This window comes from Heloderma suspectum, chromosome 2, assembly GCF_057233095.1.
Source record: "Heloderma suspectum isolate Gila_16-S chromosome 2, 16-S_ref, whole genome shotgun sequence".
In the NCBI taxonomy this organism is placed as follows: domain Eukaryota; kingdom Metazoa; phylum Chordata; class Lepidosauria; order Squamata; family Helodermatidae; genus Heloderma; species Heloderma suspectum.
In genome coordinates this window covers 188204363-188221453 of record NC_139459.1, presented here as the reverse complement: position 1 = coordinate 188221453, position 17091 = coordinate 188204363, and the positions used below count along the sequence as shown (strand labels likewise).

Genomic DNA, 17091 nt, shown 5'->3' with positions numbered 1-17091 from the left:
GAAGGAGCAAAAATGATACAGCTCCCTGGCCCTTTATCACAGTTGAAAATGCTGTTTTCCAGGACTTAAAAATCCAAAGGAAGTTTGAAATATATATTGGCATCCCTGTCAGTTTGACTGGCATGGTCTCCCTCGCCCAGTGTCTGGGGCATTGTGGCTTGATGCAGCTGCTGATAATTCTCTGATGGGCATCTCTAGCTTCCCCCCACCCCCAAACCCACATGCCAAACTATAGTTCCCAGGGATTCCCTAAACCCTGTGATGTAGCTATGTCTAGGAATTCTATGCCATGTAATAATCTTCCATATCACTTCTATTCTTCTATTAATAGATGTTAGTTCAGCTAGCATTGCACATACATTTAGTATGTTTATTTATTTTAGTTGTCTTTATTAAAATATTTTTAAACCACTCTTCTTCCTTGTGGATACCAGGGTGGCGTACAAAGAACATGACTAAAACTGGGCACACAAAACATACTATCGAAACGAAAACATCATCATAATAAAACAGAGGAGCAGCAGCTGAAGCAATATAACAGGATAATAAACATGCCAATAACTGCCTGGGCAAATAAAAACGTTTTGACCTGGCCCTGAAAAGATTGCAATGTTGGCATCAGTTGTACCGTTATGGGGAAGATATATCACAATCAGGGTGCCACCACAGAGAAGCCTTTCTCCCTTGGACATGGTAGTAGATTAGGATGTATTGTAACAGGTTAATAACAGTGCTATTTATTAATGATTGCTTTTGAGGGGAAAACAAAAAAATGGGCATAGGAAATATAATAAATGTCCTTGGAGGGTTTTTTTTTAAAGCCTTTGCACATTCTATGGGTTTAGTGAGAACATAGGTTGTATGTTGATGCACCCTGACTTACATGGAATAGACACTATCAGACGCATGGATTCCCTTGCTGGATATCAACAGGCATTTGGACCAGGAACATCCTACACAATTCCCATTTGCATTACTAGAGATCGTGTTGCTCCTCCAGCAAATAAAATACTTTTAGATGGGATCCAATGACTTGTGTTCCTGCTGCAATATTATCACTTGGGGAGTTGTGCCAGAGTCTCAATCTGGACTGAATGCAATGGTCACTCTAGTACTGTGATATGAATTGGTGGTTGCATGCCGCTAATGGGTGGCATCATACAAGGGTATTGAGTGACTCAGGATTAGATAAATCTAGCTTGGAAATGGAGCTGGATTGGCACCGACCCGGAGAAAACACCTAGACCCCAGTCCAGCTCCTACTGTGGGTTGTGAGCACAGCTAGTGCCTACCTGGGTGGGGATGCATGTACCCAGACTAACATTCCCATCATAAAGTTTGATTGGCTCCAGAATGAATCTCTCAGTGCAGATATATCTGCTTTGGATGGAGAGCTCCCTTGCTGGGTTGGGCCTCTCCCTTGCCACATGAGGGTTAGCTCTGATGTGACATTTAATGTTCTGTGCTGAGTGCACTGGGATGATTCCCCTGGAACATACTCTTTAAAATTTTTCTGATGACTGTTATGTAAGCATGGAAAATCCACACAGATTTTGCAGGAATGACCCACAAACAGGAAGCAAGGAGACTCTAGTATCCTTCTTGAGTATCTTCCCTGCAAAACCCATATGGACGATTTCCCATTCTGATGTAACGCTTTCCATGTGTGTTCCTCCTCCTCCTCCTTCACAGCAAGAACCATTCCAGAGCTTGTCCACTGAGGGAAAGTGTGACAAGGGGATCACCCTTGCTTGGTCCCCTCTAGTTTTTAGACAAAGTGACGGTGAATTTCCACAGTGTCCAGAAGTGGCGGAAGGCCTGGCTGCACAAATCCCTTGGTGTTCATAGCTCTTTCCCCTGCCAAAGGAGGAAAGGGATGGACAATTCTTTCCAAAGCGCAGGCCAAGCAAGCAAGCAAGCTCAGCCCTGCATGCTGCTGGCTAATCAATCCCAGCCTCTGGGATGCCTCCAAGCCCCGAGCAAGAGTCTACAGGCTGGACGGCTCCCCTCGTTAAATCCCACCATCTGGCTTCAATGACCGAGCAATGGGGAGGAGGGGATGGGGGGAGGGGGAGGGTGTAGGAAGGATGCTTTTATAGGTTAGGCTGCTCTGAGCCAGCCTGCCAGCCCTTGGGTCTCCCAGAATGCTCCACTGGTCTTGGAGCGTGCCTCTCCCCTGCCGCATGAAGGAGAAGCTAGCAGTGAGCAGCTAGAGCTTCACAGTGATTTGTAAGTATCTGCATGCCACCCTCCCGCGCCCCGTGCGCGTGCCTTGATGAGAGCCCCAGTGGTGAGAATGAGCAAGGAGGCTCCAACTACCTGTGCAGTGGGACTGCCGTGTGCCCTCGCATGCCAGGGGCTTTGTTTGAAAAGTTGGAGCGAGGGGCCTGCCTAGACAATGCCACCTCTGTCTGTCTTCTCCTGCTCTCGGATGGAGCAGGGCTGGCTGTGATGACTCAGTGGTGAGGGAAAGGGAGCCTGGACATGCTCAGAGGCATTCTGTTCTGGAGGGCAAAGCCAAGATGCTAAAAGCAGATCCCGGGGCTGATCCTGGCTGCAGCACAAAGCAGGAGAAGGAGGGGAGGAAGCCAGGTACAAAAATTTACACTCCTTTAGAAGTTAGGGGCAATCTGGCCTTGACACCATTCCTGTGGCAGAGGATGGCAAGTGTGCTTGCAACCATGCCTATCCTTGCTTTGATCACCTCTGCCCCTACCCCACACCCCATGCCCGAGAGAGGAGGCACATCAGGAAGCCATGGCCAGTGGAGTAGTGGAGCCAGGACACACACCGTCAAAGCGCCAGGACTGTTCTTTTAGGAGCAGGGACTGTTATGTCATCTCCCCCCCACCGCCCCCCCAAATCAAGCTTCCCTGTTCCCTCTGACCTGAGCTGCAACCCTCATAGTAGCTTGGGGGAAATGAATTTTGCCAGCAACAATCTATTGTTCCCTGTTGTGATGCAGAGGATCTGGGGGCTGGTTTGGTCTTGAATGGGCAGTGAAGACCCATGAGCTTTGCAAAAGGCCTGCCCCTGGTGGAGGTGAAAACTGCTAGAACTGGTTTGTTGCTATGGATCAACACAGCCGCCTGCCATTTTTGGACTCTCCTCAGGGGTGTGGCTATGGGTACTGTCATGATGAGCGCCTGCGCTTCAAAATTTGCTACTACACCGCTGGCCACGGCTGTATCTGAACGAGAGGCAGCACGTTCGTTCCTGCTGCTATTGCAGTTTCAGAGCTAAGTAAATAATAATTAAAAAATAGTATGCGTTAACCTCCCAAGTGAAGATTTGCCATGCAACTTGCGCAATGTGGTGTCTTCATCATCTGCATATAAAGCAAATGTGCCAACAGCTTACTTCACTTCTGAGACCGTGGTTCTCAAATGTTCTTTGCTGCAGACTGCTGTATTGCAGCAACTCAGTGGTGGCCTCCATGGTCTCAAAACAGGCTCTTTGGCCTTTTTGCTATATAGCCATGATGGCTATATGCTATCTCCAGGCAGTGTGCTGGTATACTATTGCACCCACATTGCTGGGGAATATGAGCAGGAGGGTGCTACCACATGCATATCCTATCTGTGGGATTCCTGTGGGCATCTAATGATGGTGATGATGATGGTGATAATTATAATTATAATTAACAGTAGTAAGAATTCTGTTTTGCAAAAAGTAATCTTGAAGTGACTTACACCAACAAATACAGAAATCCATAATTAATATAACAGAAGACCAAAATCAATATAAACCATAATCAGCACAATCATGCAAATGCAAATAAACACCATAAGAACATGATCTAAAAACAATACAATACAAAAAGTGCATTGGTTGGCCACTGTGTGATCAGAATGCTGGACTGGATGGCCCCTTTGGTTTGATCCAGCAGGTCTGTTCTTATGCTGTCCCAGGTTGAAAATGCACCCTCCTCTTGGCCTCCCAGTTAGTCTGCCTTCAGCACTTTTCATGATCAGACTGGCCTTCCAGGTCTCTATTGGTAGAGACTGGGCCATCCACAGTCAGGGACAGTGGGTATGATTTTTGCCTCCATTGCAACATTGTGTTCAAGTGCAATGCTTTATTTTCCCCCACATGAGTGAATGGTATCCATTCACTTATATTGGAGAAAGTTGGAATATCACTGGGGTGGGGGGTTAAACCTGGTGCTGGGGAGGACCTAGGAAGCATCTGTGGTGAGAGTCACTTTCGAACCCTCTCCATTGTCCACAGAAGGCAGCCTGTATACCTTGTCCCATAGAGCACGGGCAGGGAATATGCAGCCTTCCAGATGTTGTTGGGCTGCAACTCCCACCAACCCCACCTGGCATGGTCGATGGTCAGGGATGATGGGAGTTGCAGTCCAACAATATCTGGAGAGCCACAGCTTCCCCACCTCCACCATAGAGCCAAATGGGAGACACTGAGAACTGAGCCAGTCTCCATCGGCATGCAGGCCCCTCGCTCATCTGCATATACCTGGCTGCGGAGCTCTGAAAAATGGTGTGTGTGAGCGCACATGCACGCATACATGCACGCACACGCGCGCGCGCGCGCGCACACACACACACAGTAGCAAAATGCCCAGCACTATGACAGATGAGCCGTATGCTGTGGGAAAGATTGCACATTGCAGGAATTCCTGGGAGATGCTGTGTATCTCCATGCTGTCTGCACATAGACACATTGCATGCCTCGGCAGGATTCCTGTCAGTGAGAGTGGACCACTCAGTGTTAGGGACAGAGGACAGCTTTTGCTCTCACTGAGGCAATTTCTCCCACGTTTTTACTTTTCTCCATAGGTATGAATGGCAACCATTCAGAACCCACTGGGGTGGTGTGCTAAATCTCGGTGATTCCAGTCATGGCGAATCATGCCTGCCCCTGTCTGCATAGACCTGGTCCTGGGCTCTCTTTAGTCATGCTGTAGTAGCAGGGCCAGCCCTACCATTAGACAGGGTGAGGCAGTCACCTCAAGCAGCAGATTTTAGGAGTCATGAAAGGGCAGGAAACTGTTAGTTATTTCCTTTATTTTTGTTGTATTTCTACTACCGGATGAGGAGAGGTGCTTACGGGATTTTCTGCCACATTTGCCAAAATAACTTGGCTGGCTTTGGATACTATGAACCTTGGGTAGGTGGGCGGGTGCACCAGGCAGCAAAATGTCTTGGGCTGGCCCTGTGTAGTAGAGTGATGAAATGTTGGAAGAGTGAGATGGAATATTGTTTTTTTTAATATGTAGAGATAATGGGGAAAATAGGATGTGTGCCTTTGAAGTTATGTAGCTCCTTTACTAGTAAAATCCTGGAATCTCTAAGTAACTGGGAAATGGTTACCTTTCTGTTCCCAAGCAAGCAAAGAAACAGCAAGAGCATCACCTAGTGGATTGCTGTAATAACAATGGCCAAGGAAATCTATAAGACAAAAGGAGAAATATAACAGTAATTTATGGATTCATTACAAATACTGGGTCAACTGCAAGAAACCATAATCACGTACAGGCACCGCCAGCACACAAGATATTAGAGGAACATTTGTGAAATAGTGAGAGAACACTAAGAAATGTACAGATTATAAATTCCAAAATCCACACTCAGGTTTACTATGTACTACCAACCAAATGGGCACAAAATTGTGGGCAAGCTTTTGAGATCTCTGGTCTCTTCATTGGGCAAAATGTTACAAAAAGGGAGGGAGAGGAGAAGGACAAAAGCCAACTTGATGGTGAAGTCATGAAATCTGCATCGTCAGAGTCTTGAGACGGAGTGGAGGAAGAGCCACAGACTTAAATGGATTAAGTTCTGCTAGGTGTCGTGCAGGTTTCAGGTTACACCTTTGCTAATGTAAAAAATGTTATGTTTCTCTACTTTTGTTCTCTGCCAACCAAGGAACCTTTATGTTTCGCCAAAGGTTGGAGATATATCTCATTATCAAGCAACTGGATTTTATATATATTTTTAAATAGGAGAATCAGCCATTGACCTGGTTCACATGTAACGACAACCCAGAGTACGGGTTGAGTATGGGCTGTTGTTGAATCGTGGCTTGTTACATGCAAAACTTGCACTATGGTTTAACAATGGGTTGTTAACCATGAACAACCCAGAGTTCACAACCTAATAACAAACCATGGGTTCTCTTCCTGGGTTGTTTGTGTTTAACAACCCATAGTTAAACCATAGTGCAGGGTTTGCACATTAACAACAACCCATGATTCAGCAACAAGAAACCATGGGTTAACTTTGGGTTGTTTAATCCATGGGCGAACCCAGAGTGCCCAGGTTTGAACATCACAGTAACAACTTATGAATGTAGCATTCGTAGATTGTTGCTGGAAACTGGAAACGGCTTGTAAACAGCACACATGCCCACAGTTTGTGGGTTGATTAACCCACGATTTGCCACCAAATGCCACTGTTACATGCGGACAACCCCAGTGTGTGTGTTTGTCCCAGCAATCCTATGTGCAACTGGAAACCTGCATGACACCTATTAGGCTGATCCTAATCCAGCCCTCCCCACCCTGGTGCCATTCATATGTTTTGAACTTCAACTCCCATGAGTCCTAGCCAGCATGGCCAATGGACAGCAATGCTGGGATTTGTAGTCCACAACATCTGAAGGGCACTAGGGTGGGGAAGGCTGGCCTGATCTCTTTCAGACTGCACCTCCTCCTCTTCCTCCTCCACTCTATCTTCTTACAGTGCACATTTCATGTCTTCAGCATCAAATCAGCCTTTCTCTCCCCCCATCCCGCAACCCTACTTTTTGCCTGATGCAGAGATCTGGAGATCTCGAAAGTGTGCTGACTATTTTGAGCATATTTGTCCAGTTCTAATAAATATTTTGCCTGACTATTTTGGAATTTTTCTTATGGGCCAACGTGGTTGAATTTGTTTTTAAAATTATAAAGTATCCACAAATAACTGTTCAATACTCCAAGTGCTTCAGATTTCACCAGTCAATGGGAAGCTGCTAGCTTATTTCATAAAGATTTAGTTATGGGCAGAGTAGCCCTTAGAAGGACCTTGCTCTGTATGTGTGTGTGTATCTCTATCTCTCTGTCTCCGTCTCTAATTTACTTAGGGTGCGATCCTATTCATGTTTGGACAGAAAGAAGTCCTACAACCCCCAGCATGCCTCAAGGGTATGCTGGGAGTTGTAGGACCTTTTTCCATCTAAATATGCATAGATTGCACTCTTAATTTATTTATATCCTACAAAGAGCCCAGGGTAGCCAACAACCTTCATAAACACAATAGCACATACAAACACCATTAAAGTCATGATTCTAAAAGCACACATATATAATAAACTACAAGAAAACCATCAGCAAAATAGACAGATAAACCAAAAAACACTTGCCTGTACCCCAACAGCTTGCACAAAGAAATGCACATTCAACTGGTGCCTAAATGACAACAACATGAGGGATAAGCAGACCTCCACTGGGAGGGAGCTCCATAGCCAGGGCACTGCCACTGAGAAGGCGCTGTCACATGTGGTAGCCCCCCCAGGCCACACTCATCAAGGGCAATGCAAGCAAAGGCCCCCGGGACAATTTTAAATTCCAGGCTAGTCAGTACTGGGGAAGACGATCCTTCAAGTACTTGGGTCCTTAGCCATGTTGGGCTAGGTACACATCTGCTAACACCTTGAATTGGGCCTGGCAGCCAGTGTAGAGATTTCAAGACTGGTGTGATATGCTCATGTCTTGCTGTCTGTGAACACACGGGTAGCAGCGATCTGCACCAGTTGCAGCTTCCGGGCCATCTTCAGGGAAGCCCCATGCGGAAAACATTGCAATAATCCAGTTGGGAAGTTATCAGAATGTGGCCTACTGTCAGCAGGTTATCCTGGTCCAGCAGTGTCTGTAGCTGGCCAACCAACCATAGCTGACCATAAGCACATCTCACCATGGAGGCCACCTGGGCCGCCAGTGACAGCTTTACTCTCAGACTATGTACCTGCTCTGTCAGGGGAAGTGTTACCTCATCCAGCACAGGCCGTCTACCTAATTCCTAGAACAGGGAACGGCCTACCCCACAGAGCCTCTGTCTTATCAAGATTTAATTTCAGTGTATTGGCTTTAGAAATGTAGACATTTGGTAAAATCCGTTCCATCTTCATTTTGTGGATTGTCAAGTGCCTTTTGTTCCTTCCACTCATTTGCAGAATTGGATTTTTTCCAATGTCCAGAGTTTGTGCAAATTCGCACTTGCAAAATGCACACCCCCCCCATGAGCAAATTCCCCCCAAAATGTGCATTTCATGCTTTAGCCTATGGAGGAAATACACATCTTTGGTTGGAGTTGTTTTATTTTACATATTTTTCTATGACTAAATTTTCGTAAAATTCCAGAAATAAAAACCTGGTCCTCAAGTCTGTGGAATCCATGCAACTCAGGTAAAGCTGGTCTGCTGCTGGATTTGCTGGTCAGATTCACAGAAATCCAAACTCATTTGATTCTGTTGCGGATTTCTCCGACTTCCTTAATTGCCCCTTATCCAGCCCATCATTGCCTTCAGGCACTGGTTAGCACTTGCACAGCCTCTCATAATTCAGATGGAATGGAGAGGGAAGCCTGATTCAGACATGCTGAATCCGAATAGGCTGAACATGTGAGGGGAGGGGGCTTGTGAGATCGGTGCCCAAGGCTGACATATTTTGAATAATGCTTGTCAAAAGAGAGCTAGTGTGGTGTAGTGCTTAGACTGTTGGAGAGACCCAGGTTCTAGTCCACATTTGGCCATGAGATTCACTGAGTGGCTTTGGGCCGGTCAGTGACTCTCAGCCTAACCTACCTCACAGGGTGGTTGTGAGGTTAAAATAGAGAGGGGAAGGAGGAGGATCATGTAAGCCGCCTTGGGTGCCTTGCTAGAGGAAAAAAGTTGGGATATAAATGTAATACTACTACTACTACTACTACATTTGCTATCCCTAAATAATTTACACCCCAAATTCTCCCCCTTGGTAATAGGTGGAACTACTTGTTCTTCTTTTGGCAGGTGCCGCTGAATATTTTGAAAACTGGGAGCCACCATGGCTCTGACCAGCGCCTTCAAGGCTGTTACCAACATGCCTGGACTGATCATCTGGAGGACTGAGGTGGGGTGAATAAAGTTTCCTCAATGCCAAGCTCAAAATTTCTTTCCTCTCTCAAGCTGCATAAGGAAGGACCTAACTGAATGGTTACCACCTCTTTACTTACTATTAGTTCAATTTTGAGCACATCTAGAACCTTCCATCTAGGTCGTTGTTGTAAGCTAGATAGGTCACTATCTCGTTTTTTTTAAGTCTCCCAGGCCTTTAACAGCTGACTGACATGCCAACATTCAAAAGGAGGAGATTATTCCCATAATTGTACTTCCATGTTTATGAAGACTTCACTTTACTGAATTTCTGCTTCTCATAGAGCTGTTCTGCATGCTCTAGTAACGTCTCAGCTGCTGTAATGTGCTTTACATAGGGCTGCCCTTGAAAACAGTTCAAAAATTTCAGCTAGTCCAGAATATAACTGCTTGAACTTCTGGAGCATATTACACTGAAATTATGAGAATGCCACTGATTGCCTCTCAGTTTCTGGCCTTAATGCCAGGTGCTAGTGTTAACTTACATGTCTTAAGTATGAGATATTTGAGGGAGCATCTCCTCTCCCACACTACCAGTGAATCAAGATTGGGAAATTAGGTCTTTCTTCAGATTCCACCACCATCTGAACCCAGACTGATCTATAGGAATAGGGCTTTTTCAGTAGTGACCCCATTTGCTGAATTCTCTCCTGAGGGATATCCACCAGATGCTCAACTGCCCTTTTAGAGGACAGGATAAAACTTTTTACTCACCAAGCTTTTGGGCTGTAGGCAGCTGCTTGTTCCTTTTTTAAAAAAGGATTTCCCCCCTTGTGATCAGTGCTTAAAGTTTTAATATATGTAATGCATTGTTTATTGTACTGCTCTACTTAACTATATTCTAAAAAAATCGCTGTTAGCAGCTTTGTGGACTGGAGAAAAGTGGAAAAGCAGGATGGATGGATAGATAGATAGACTAAAATTAAAGACACAGGAATCGTACTAGGGGAGAAAAAACAGTGGGGACAACTCTATTGGGCTAATATGAGTTATCTAGAGCAGGGGTGGGCAGAAGGTAGTCAATGGTCAATGGTCAGGAATGCTTTGAGTTGAAATTCAAAACATCTGGAGGTCTTCTTTCTGCCCACCCCGATCTAGACTTGGGGTGGGCAACCCGTGTACTCCTTGACTGACTTTCATGTGACCCCTGGGGCATCTCTACACCAGCTTAAAATTCTGCATTTTAGACTGCAAGTGATCAGTTCAGACCTCTAGCAAGAGCAATCTGTGCTTCTGCCGTCAGCCTGCTGGGCAGGGAGGAAGAAGAGAGAAAGGGAGAGGGAATTGGTTTCAGCCCTGCCCACCATCAGCACGTGACCCTTGCCAGAAAAAGAATCCCCCCGCTTTTGAGTAGATGCTGTTAATTTCAGAACCTACACCAACTGGGTTCTCGACACCCTAGTGGGCAACCAAGCAAAGTCCAAACGGGCAAACATCACCACAAACTAAAATATAAATTGAAATCCATTAGGGGAGCAATCCTATGGCCCTTAGAGAATGTCTGGGGTGTATAGGGTATTTTGGATTCCTGGATCTAAGGACACTGCTCCGACCTTGGACCCAGGAGCCTGAGCTCCCTCCCCCTCTTCATCCCTCTCACTGCCGGCGCAGAGAGAACTGCACCAGCCGCCTCTCCGAGGTCACAAAAGCAACCTCAGAGAGCTGGTAAAGGGGGCGTTCCGTGAACAGGGAGGAGAGGGGACTGGGGAGGCCAGCTTGCACCAGAGACCTCGTATCCAGAGGTCTTCCCATCCCCTCTGAGACACCTCAACTAGGTGGGTGAAAAAGCCCATCTAGCTGAAATGCAGAGTGGGAGGCATGGCAGAAGCAAGGACAGCCTCCTTTGCGCCCCCCACTCTGCACTGGATACTCATAAGCCTCTGAGTTCAGAGGCCTATGAGTATCCAGGGTGGATCCAATAGGATTGCACCCTTTATGCTTTAGTTAAGAAACATGCAAGGATTAAGAAAGGTAGCATCGCGGTTATATGAGCATTAGAAGTTATTCTGTGAGTACATTATCAGCAGCAAAAGAGAATGTAAGGTCAATATGAAATTAACCAAAATAGCAATTGACAAAGCTGGCACTTGTTGTTATGGCTCCTCCTTCTCATCCTCCTGCTTACTACTTGCAGATTAAAGCTAAACTAAAAACATGCTAAAAAATGTGAACTCTCCCTTTTTCTTCCTACTGCACATTACTTGAATATATAAAAGGCTAAGCTAAAGAATTACTAAGTTCCTCTAGGCATGTGAAGAATTCCATTTAGTTAAAGGTAGAAGCTGGAGTAAAAGGGAAAACCAAAGACTTGGAAAGAATTCTATCTCTCAAGCTCAGAAAATATTCTAAGACCTAACTTCAGAAAGTAAAGGGTTAAAATTATTTGCAAGTTCTAAAGTCTAAGAGTCTAAAGAGGCTCATAGCTACCCAAATCCTTGGATCCGGTGGTCCAGAGAGGCGAGGCGGCAAGAGAGGAAAGTGAAACAGAAGAAGCAAAGGGTTCTTGCTACCTGCACTTTTATACATTTGTTCTAGCCAAAGGTGGGAGCCCCAATGAGTGATGAGACAACCATCTTCCAATCAAAAATGGGGTACATGGGTGGTTAGACCATCCATTCACCCATTACAAGTGAGGTGTCTATCTATCCCTCAACAATCTCACATTTTATGCCCACATGTTTTGGGAACATCTCTGGCATTATCACTAACAGGTTAAACTGAAACTTCTCAAAGGGTTCCTTCACACCGGGCTTTTATCCTGCAATTGAGATTGCTCCTTCATGGAAGTTTGCGGGCTCTTTTCATGACGCCGTGAACATCCCAGGCGTCTCCTGCGCTAAAATGCCCTTTGTTCCATTTCTAAGTAGATCGCAGATAATGAGCTATCAAATTACCCTGCTTCAGTTTCCTCCGTGAAAAGAGTCAAAGCGGCAAGAAGAGGAGAGAGATCAGTGAAAGATAATGGAAGACTCAGATACAGGGAGGAGGAGGGGGTGGGGAAGGAAGCACATGAAAAAGGGAGTTGTTGTGATCCTGTATTTAAAATGGAAGTGGAACGCCCCGTTTTAAATGCAGGATTTTAGGCTGGTGTAGAAATGCCCAAAATGTGGCTAAAAGGTCTACCATCTGGGCATATTATCTTGATCGATGCGTTTCTCCCTGGTGCATCTTCTTTTGAACTCACAGTCATCTTTGGTCATATCCACTCCAACACCTCCTTCCACTCGTTGCACATACTCAGTGCCATGGCTTCCCCCTCCCAACAACCACCGTCGAGTAAGGACGTTTTCTTATCTGCAGGTATACAACACAAGTCGTCTAACAATGATTTTCCTTCTCCTAGTGGGCATCTGAGCATGCTCAGTTCCTCTGTTCTTTCGCTCATATCAGCTTCTGTGCCAGCACAGTTCACCATGACCTTGATCTTGCTCTGCAAAGCCACTTGCAATGACAGCTACATTTCCCCCCTCTTCTTTCAAAGCCAGTCCTGTAGAGTCTTAGAGGTATTACGATGTCGTAACATTAATTAGCATAGAATCACAATTTCAGGGTCTTCTTGCCCATGGGTCAGGACAGGAGTCTGGAATATAAGTCTGGGGTCTTCTTAAATATGGGTCTGGGGTCCTTTAGGGGGTCTTCTTGTAGGACTCGCCAAGACCCTCAGCAGACCATTCCACATCAAATTAGCCATCTTCAGTTTGAAGTAGGCTCTTCAATCTTTTGTTAGCTAAATTATTTAACCCTTTCAGCACCAGATGAACAGATGCTCAAAACTGGAGCCTTACTAACCAATGAAGGCTGTAGTTCTGAGTACACTTCCCTGAGAGTAAGAGTGCTTCCAGACAGAGGGCCCTTGAAAAGGCAGCAAAAGGCATTGTGCAGCTATTCCGTCTTTTCCTCTTTACCTTTTTTGTGGAAAGAACAAAGACAGAAAAAGTGGTGGGAAAACACGGGAGGGCTACTCATGGAAGAAGTTGACATTTGGCCCCCTTCCGTGCATGAGGCAGGGCTATTGCATGGCAAAAGCCTCAGCTGGAAGCTCCTGTTGTCACCTTAAATATTGTTGTTGTTGTTTATTCGGTCAGTTGCTTCCGACTCTTCATGACTTCATGGACCAGCCCACGCCAGAGCTTCCTATCAGCAATCGCCACCCCCAGCTCCCCAAGGTCGAGTCTGTCACCTCCAGAATATCATCCATCCATCTTGCCCTTGGTTGGCCCCTCTTCCTTTTGCCTTCCACTTTCCATAGCATCAGCATCTTCTCCAGGGTATCCTGTCTTCTCATGATGTGGCCAAAGTACTTCAGTTTTGCCTTTAATATCATTCCCTCAAGTGAACACTCTGGCTTTATTTCCTGGAGTATGGACTGGTTTGATCTTCTTGCAGTCCAAGGCACTCTCAGCATTTTCCTCCAGCACCACAGTTCAAAAGCATCTATCTTCCTTTGCTCAGCCTTCCTTATGGTCCAGCTTTTGCAGCCATAGGTTACTATGAGGAATACCATTGCTTTAACTATGCAGACCTTTGTTGTCAGTGTGATGTCTCTGCTCTTAACAATTTTATCAAGATTTGTCATTGCTGTCCTCCCAAGAAGTAAACGTCTTCTGATTTCCTGGCTGCAGTCAGCATCTGCAGTAATCTTTGTGCCTAGAAAGACAAAGTCTGTCACTGCCTCCACGTTTTCTCCCTCTATTTGCCAGTTATCAATCAAGCTGGTTGCCATAATCTTTTTTGAGGTTTAACTGCAACCCAGCTTTTGCACTTTCTTCTTTCACCTTCGTCATGAGGTTCCTCAGCTCCTCCTCGCTTTCAGCCATCAAAGAGGTATCATCTGCATATCTGAGATTGTTAATGTTTCTCCAGCGATTTTAACTCCAGCCTTGGCTTCATCAAGCCTAGCACGTCGCATGATGTGTTCTGCATACAGGTTGAATAGGTAGGGTGAGAGTATACAACCCTGCCGCACTCCTTTCGCAAACTTAAACCAGTCCGTTGTTCCGTGGTCTGTTCTTACTGTTGCTACTTGGTCGTTATACAGATTCCTCAGGAGGCAGACAAGATGACTTGGTATCCCCATACCACCAAGAACTTGCCACAGTTTGTTATGATCCACACAGTCAAAGGCTTTAGAATAGTCAATAAAACAGAAATAGATGTTTTCTGAAACTCCTTGGCTTTCTCCATTATCCAATGGATATTGGCAATTTGGTCTCTAGTTCCTTCTGCCTTTTCTAAACCCAGCTTGTACATCTGGCAATTCTCATTCCATGAATTGCTGGAGTCTACCTTGCAAGATCTTGGCATGTGAAATAAGTGCCACTGTTCGAGAGTTTGAACATTCTTTGGTGCTTCCCTTTTTTGGTATGGGGATATAAGTTTTTTTTTCCAATCTGTTGGCCATTCTTGTTTTCAAAATTTGCTGGCATATGGCATGCATCACCTTGACAGCATCATCTTGCAAGATTTTAAACAGTTCAGCTGGGATACTGTCATCTCCTGCTGCCTTGTTATTAGCAATGCTTCTTAAGGCCCATTCAACCTCACTCTTCAGGATGTCTGGCTCTAGCTCATTGACCACGCCGTCAAATCTATCCCCGATATTATTTTCCTTCCTATACAGATCTTCCGTATATTCTTGCCACCTTTTCTTGATCTCTTCTGCTTCTGTTAGGTCCTTGCCATCTTTGTTTTTGATCATACCCATTTTTGCATGGAATTTACCTCCGATGTTTCTAATTTTCTGGAAAAGGTCTCTTGTCCTTCCTATTCTATTATCTTCTTCCGCTTCCGCACATTGCTTGTTTAAAAATAATTCCTTATCTCTTCTGGCTAACCTCTGGAATTTTGCATTTAATTGTGCATATCTCCCCCTATCCCTGTTGCCTTTTGCTTTCCTTCTTTCTTGGGCTGCTTCCAGTGTCTCAGCAGACAGCCATCTTGCCTTCTTGGTTTCCTTTTTCTTTGGGACGTTTTTTGTTGCCGCCTCCTGAACAATGTTGCGAACTTCTGTCCATAGTTCTTCCGGGACCCTATCTACTAAATCTAGTGCCTTAAATCTATTCTTCACCTCCACTGCATATTCATGAGGAATATTAGTGAGCTCATATCTAACTGATCTGTGGGTCTTCCCTATTCTCTTTAGTCTGATTCTAAATTGTGCAATAAGAAGTTCGTGATCTGAACTACAATCAGCTCCAGGTCTTGTTTTTACCAACTGCGTAGATGACCGCCACCTTTGGCTACAAAGGATGTAGTCAATCTGATTTCGGTGTCGACCGTCTGGTGAAGTCCATGTATAAAGTTGTCTCTTCGGTTGTTGGAAGAGAGTGTTTGCTATGCACAGTGAGTTGTCTTGGCAAAATTCTATCAGCCTATGTCCCGCTTCATTTTGTTCTCCCAGACATGCTTGCCTGTAATTCCAGGTGTCGTTTGACTACCCACCTTAGCATTCCAGTCTCCTGTAATGAAAATAACATCTTTGTTTGGCGTACTATCCAGTAGTTGCTGCAGATCCTTATAGAACTGATCTACTTCTGCTTCTTCAGCATCTGTGGTTGGGGCGTATATTTGGATCACTGTGATGTGAAATGGCTTACCCTGAATTCGAATTGAGATCATTCTGTCATTTTTTTGATTGTATCCAAGCACTGCTTTAGCCACTTTATTATTAATTATGAAGGCTACTCCATTTCTTCTGTGGTCCTCTTGTCCACAGTAGTAGATCTGGTGGTCATTTGATGTGAAGTGGCCCATTCCAGGCCATTTCAGTTCACTGACACCCAAAATGTCTATATTTAATCTTGACGTCTCCCCAATAACCACATCCAATTTGCCCTGGCTCATAGATCTTACATTCCAGGTTCCTATGGTGTGTTGATCTTTAGAACATCGGATTCGTCGTTCACCACCAGCACGTCGGCCGCTAGCTGTCCTTTTGGTTTGGAGCTAGCTGCGTCATCACACCTGGGGCTAGTTGAACTTATCCTCTGTTCCTCCCCAGTAGCATTTTGACCATCTTCCGACCTGGGAGTCCCATCTTCCGATGGTATACCAACATATCTCTGGTTGTACTGATCCATTTAGTTTTCATGGCAAGAATACTGGGGTGGGTTGCCGTTTCCTTCCCCAGGGATCGTATTTAGTCTGACCTGTCTGCCATGACCTTCCCGTCTTGGGTGTCCCTTCACGGTTTAGCTCATCACTAAGGTGCTCAAGCTCCAGCACCACGACAAGGTAACGCTCTCCTTTGCTGAAGCATCTTAAATATACTGGAGCTTATTTCTTATGTAGGATTATACTGTAAGAGCATGTTCATACAACCATTTCAGTATCTCATGGGTTTAGCGAAGTTGCTTGATTTTTATAATGAATTTACTGTTTTGTGGCTACACCAGGAGAGCCGCACGATCCATCTTCTCCACATGGTACCCAAGTATGTACATTGGCATCACTGATAGACGCCTGAGGGTTGAGCAGAGGTGATGATCGGTGCTTGTGACTGAAGGTGATTAAGTTTTCTTTGGACAGTTTTTAGCTGTGTGTTTCTTCTTCCCAGAAAATGGATCTAGTATTGGTGCCTCCGAAAGCCCATGGCAGCTTCTATGAAGGTGATTGCTACGTTCTCCTCTCAGTAAGTGCCCCGAAAGAGGCAGCCTCTGGTACGGTGCTGAAGATCTCTTCTTATTGATGATATAACAGCATTATGAAGTTGAAAAGGTGGTTTGGTTTGGTTTGGCTTGGTTTTAAGCCATGAACTATGTCAGCATCAATGTTTGATTCAGATGTTCTGATAACTTTAAGGAATATATCGCAGGAGGAGGCAACCGTTTGGGGCCCATGGGCACATCTGACAATTTGGGAAACTGTCCTGGGTATGCTGCAGATGAAAGTATCGTCTTGCAGCAATCCACCATCTTCGTTTCCCAAGAATGTCTCTGAGCTCCACATGATGGCCTTTGTAGG

At 45.3% G+C, this 17091-nt stretch overlaps 1 protein-coding gene across 2 annotated transcripts in view; it reads left to right on the top strand.

Moving 5' to 3' along the window:
• Positions 1-17091, top strand: part of AVIL (advillin) — a 64285-nt gene that overhangs the window by 1428 nt on the left and 45766 nt on the right. Inside the window, exons 1-3 of one of the 2 annotated variants that reach the window (XM_084836823.1) lie at positions 2072-2229; positions 9007-9106; positions 16685-16759. In XM_084836823.1, the coding sequence (XP_084692949.1) occupies positions 9041-9106; positions 16685-16759 (141 nt within the window). In that variant the 5' untranslated portion in view covers positions 2072-2229; positions 9007-9040. Of the gene's footprint in view, positions 1-2071; positions 2230-9006; positions 9107-16684; positions 16760-17091 lie in introns of those variants that run through there. The other variant, XM_084836824.1, reaches the window with a different exon arrangement.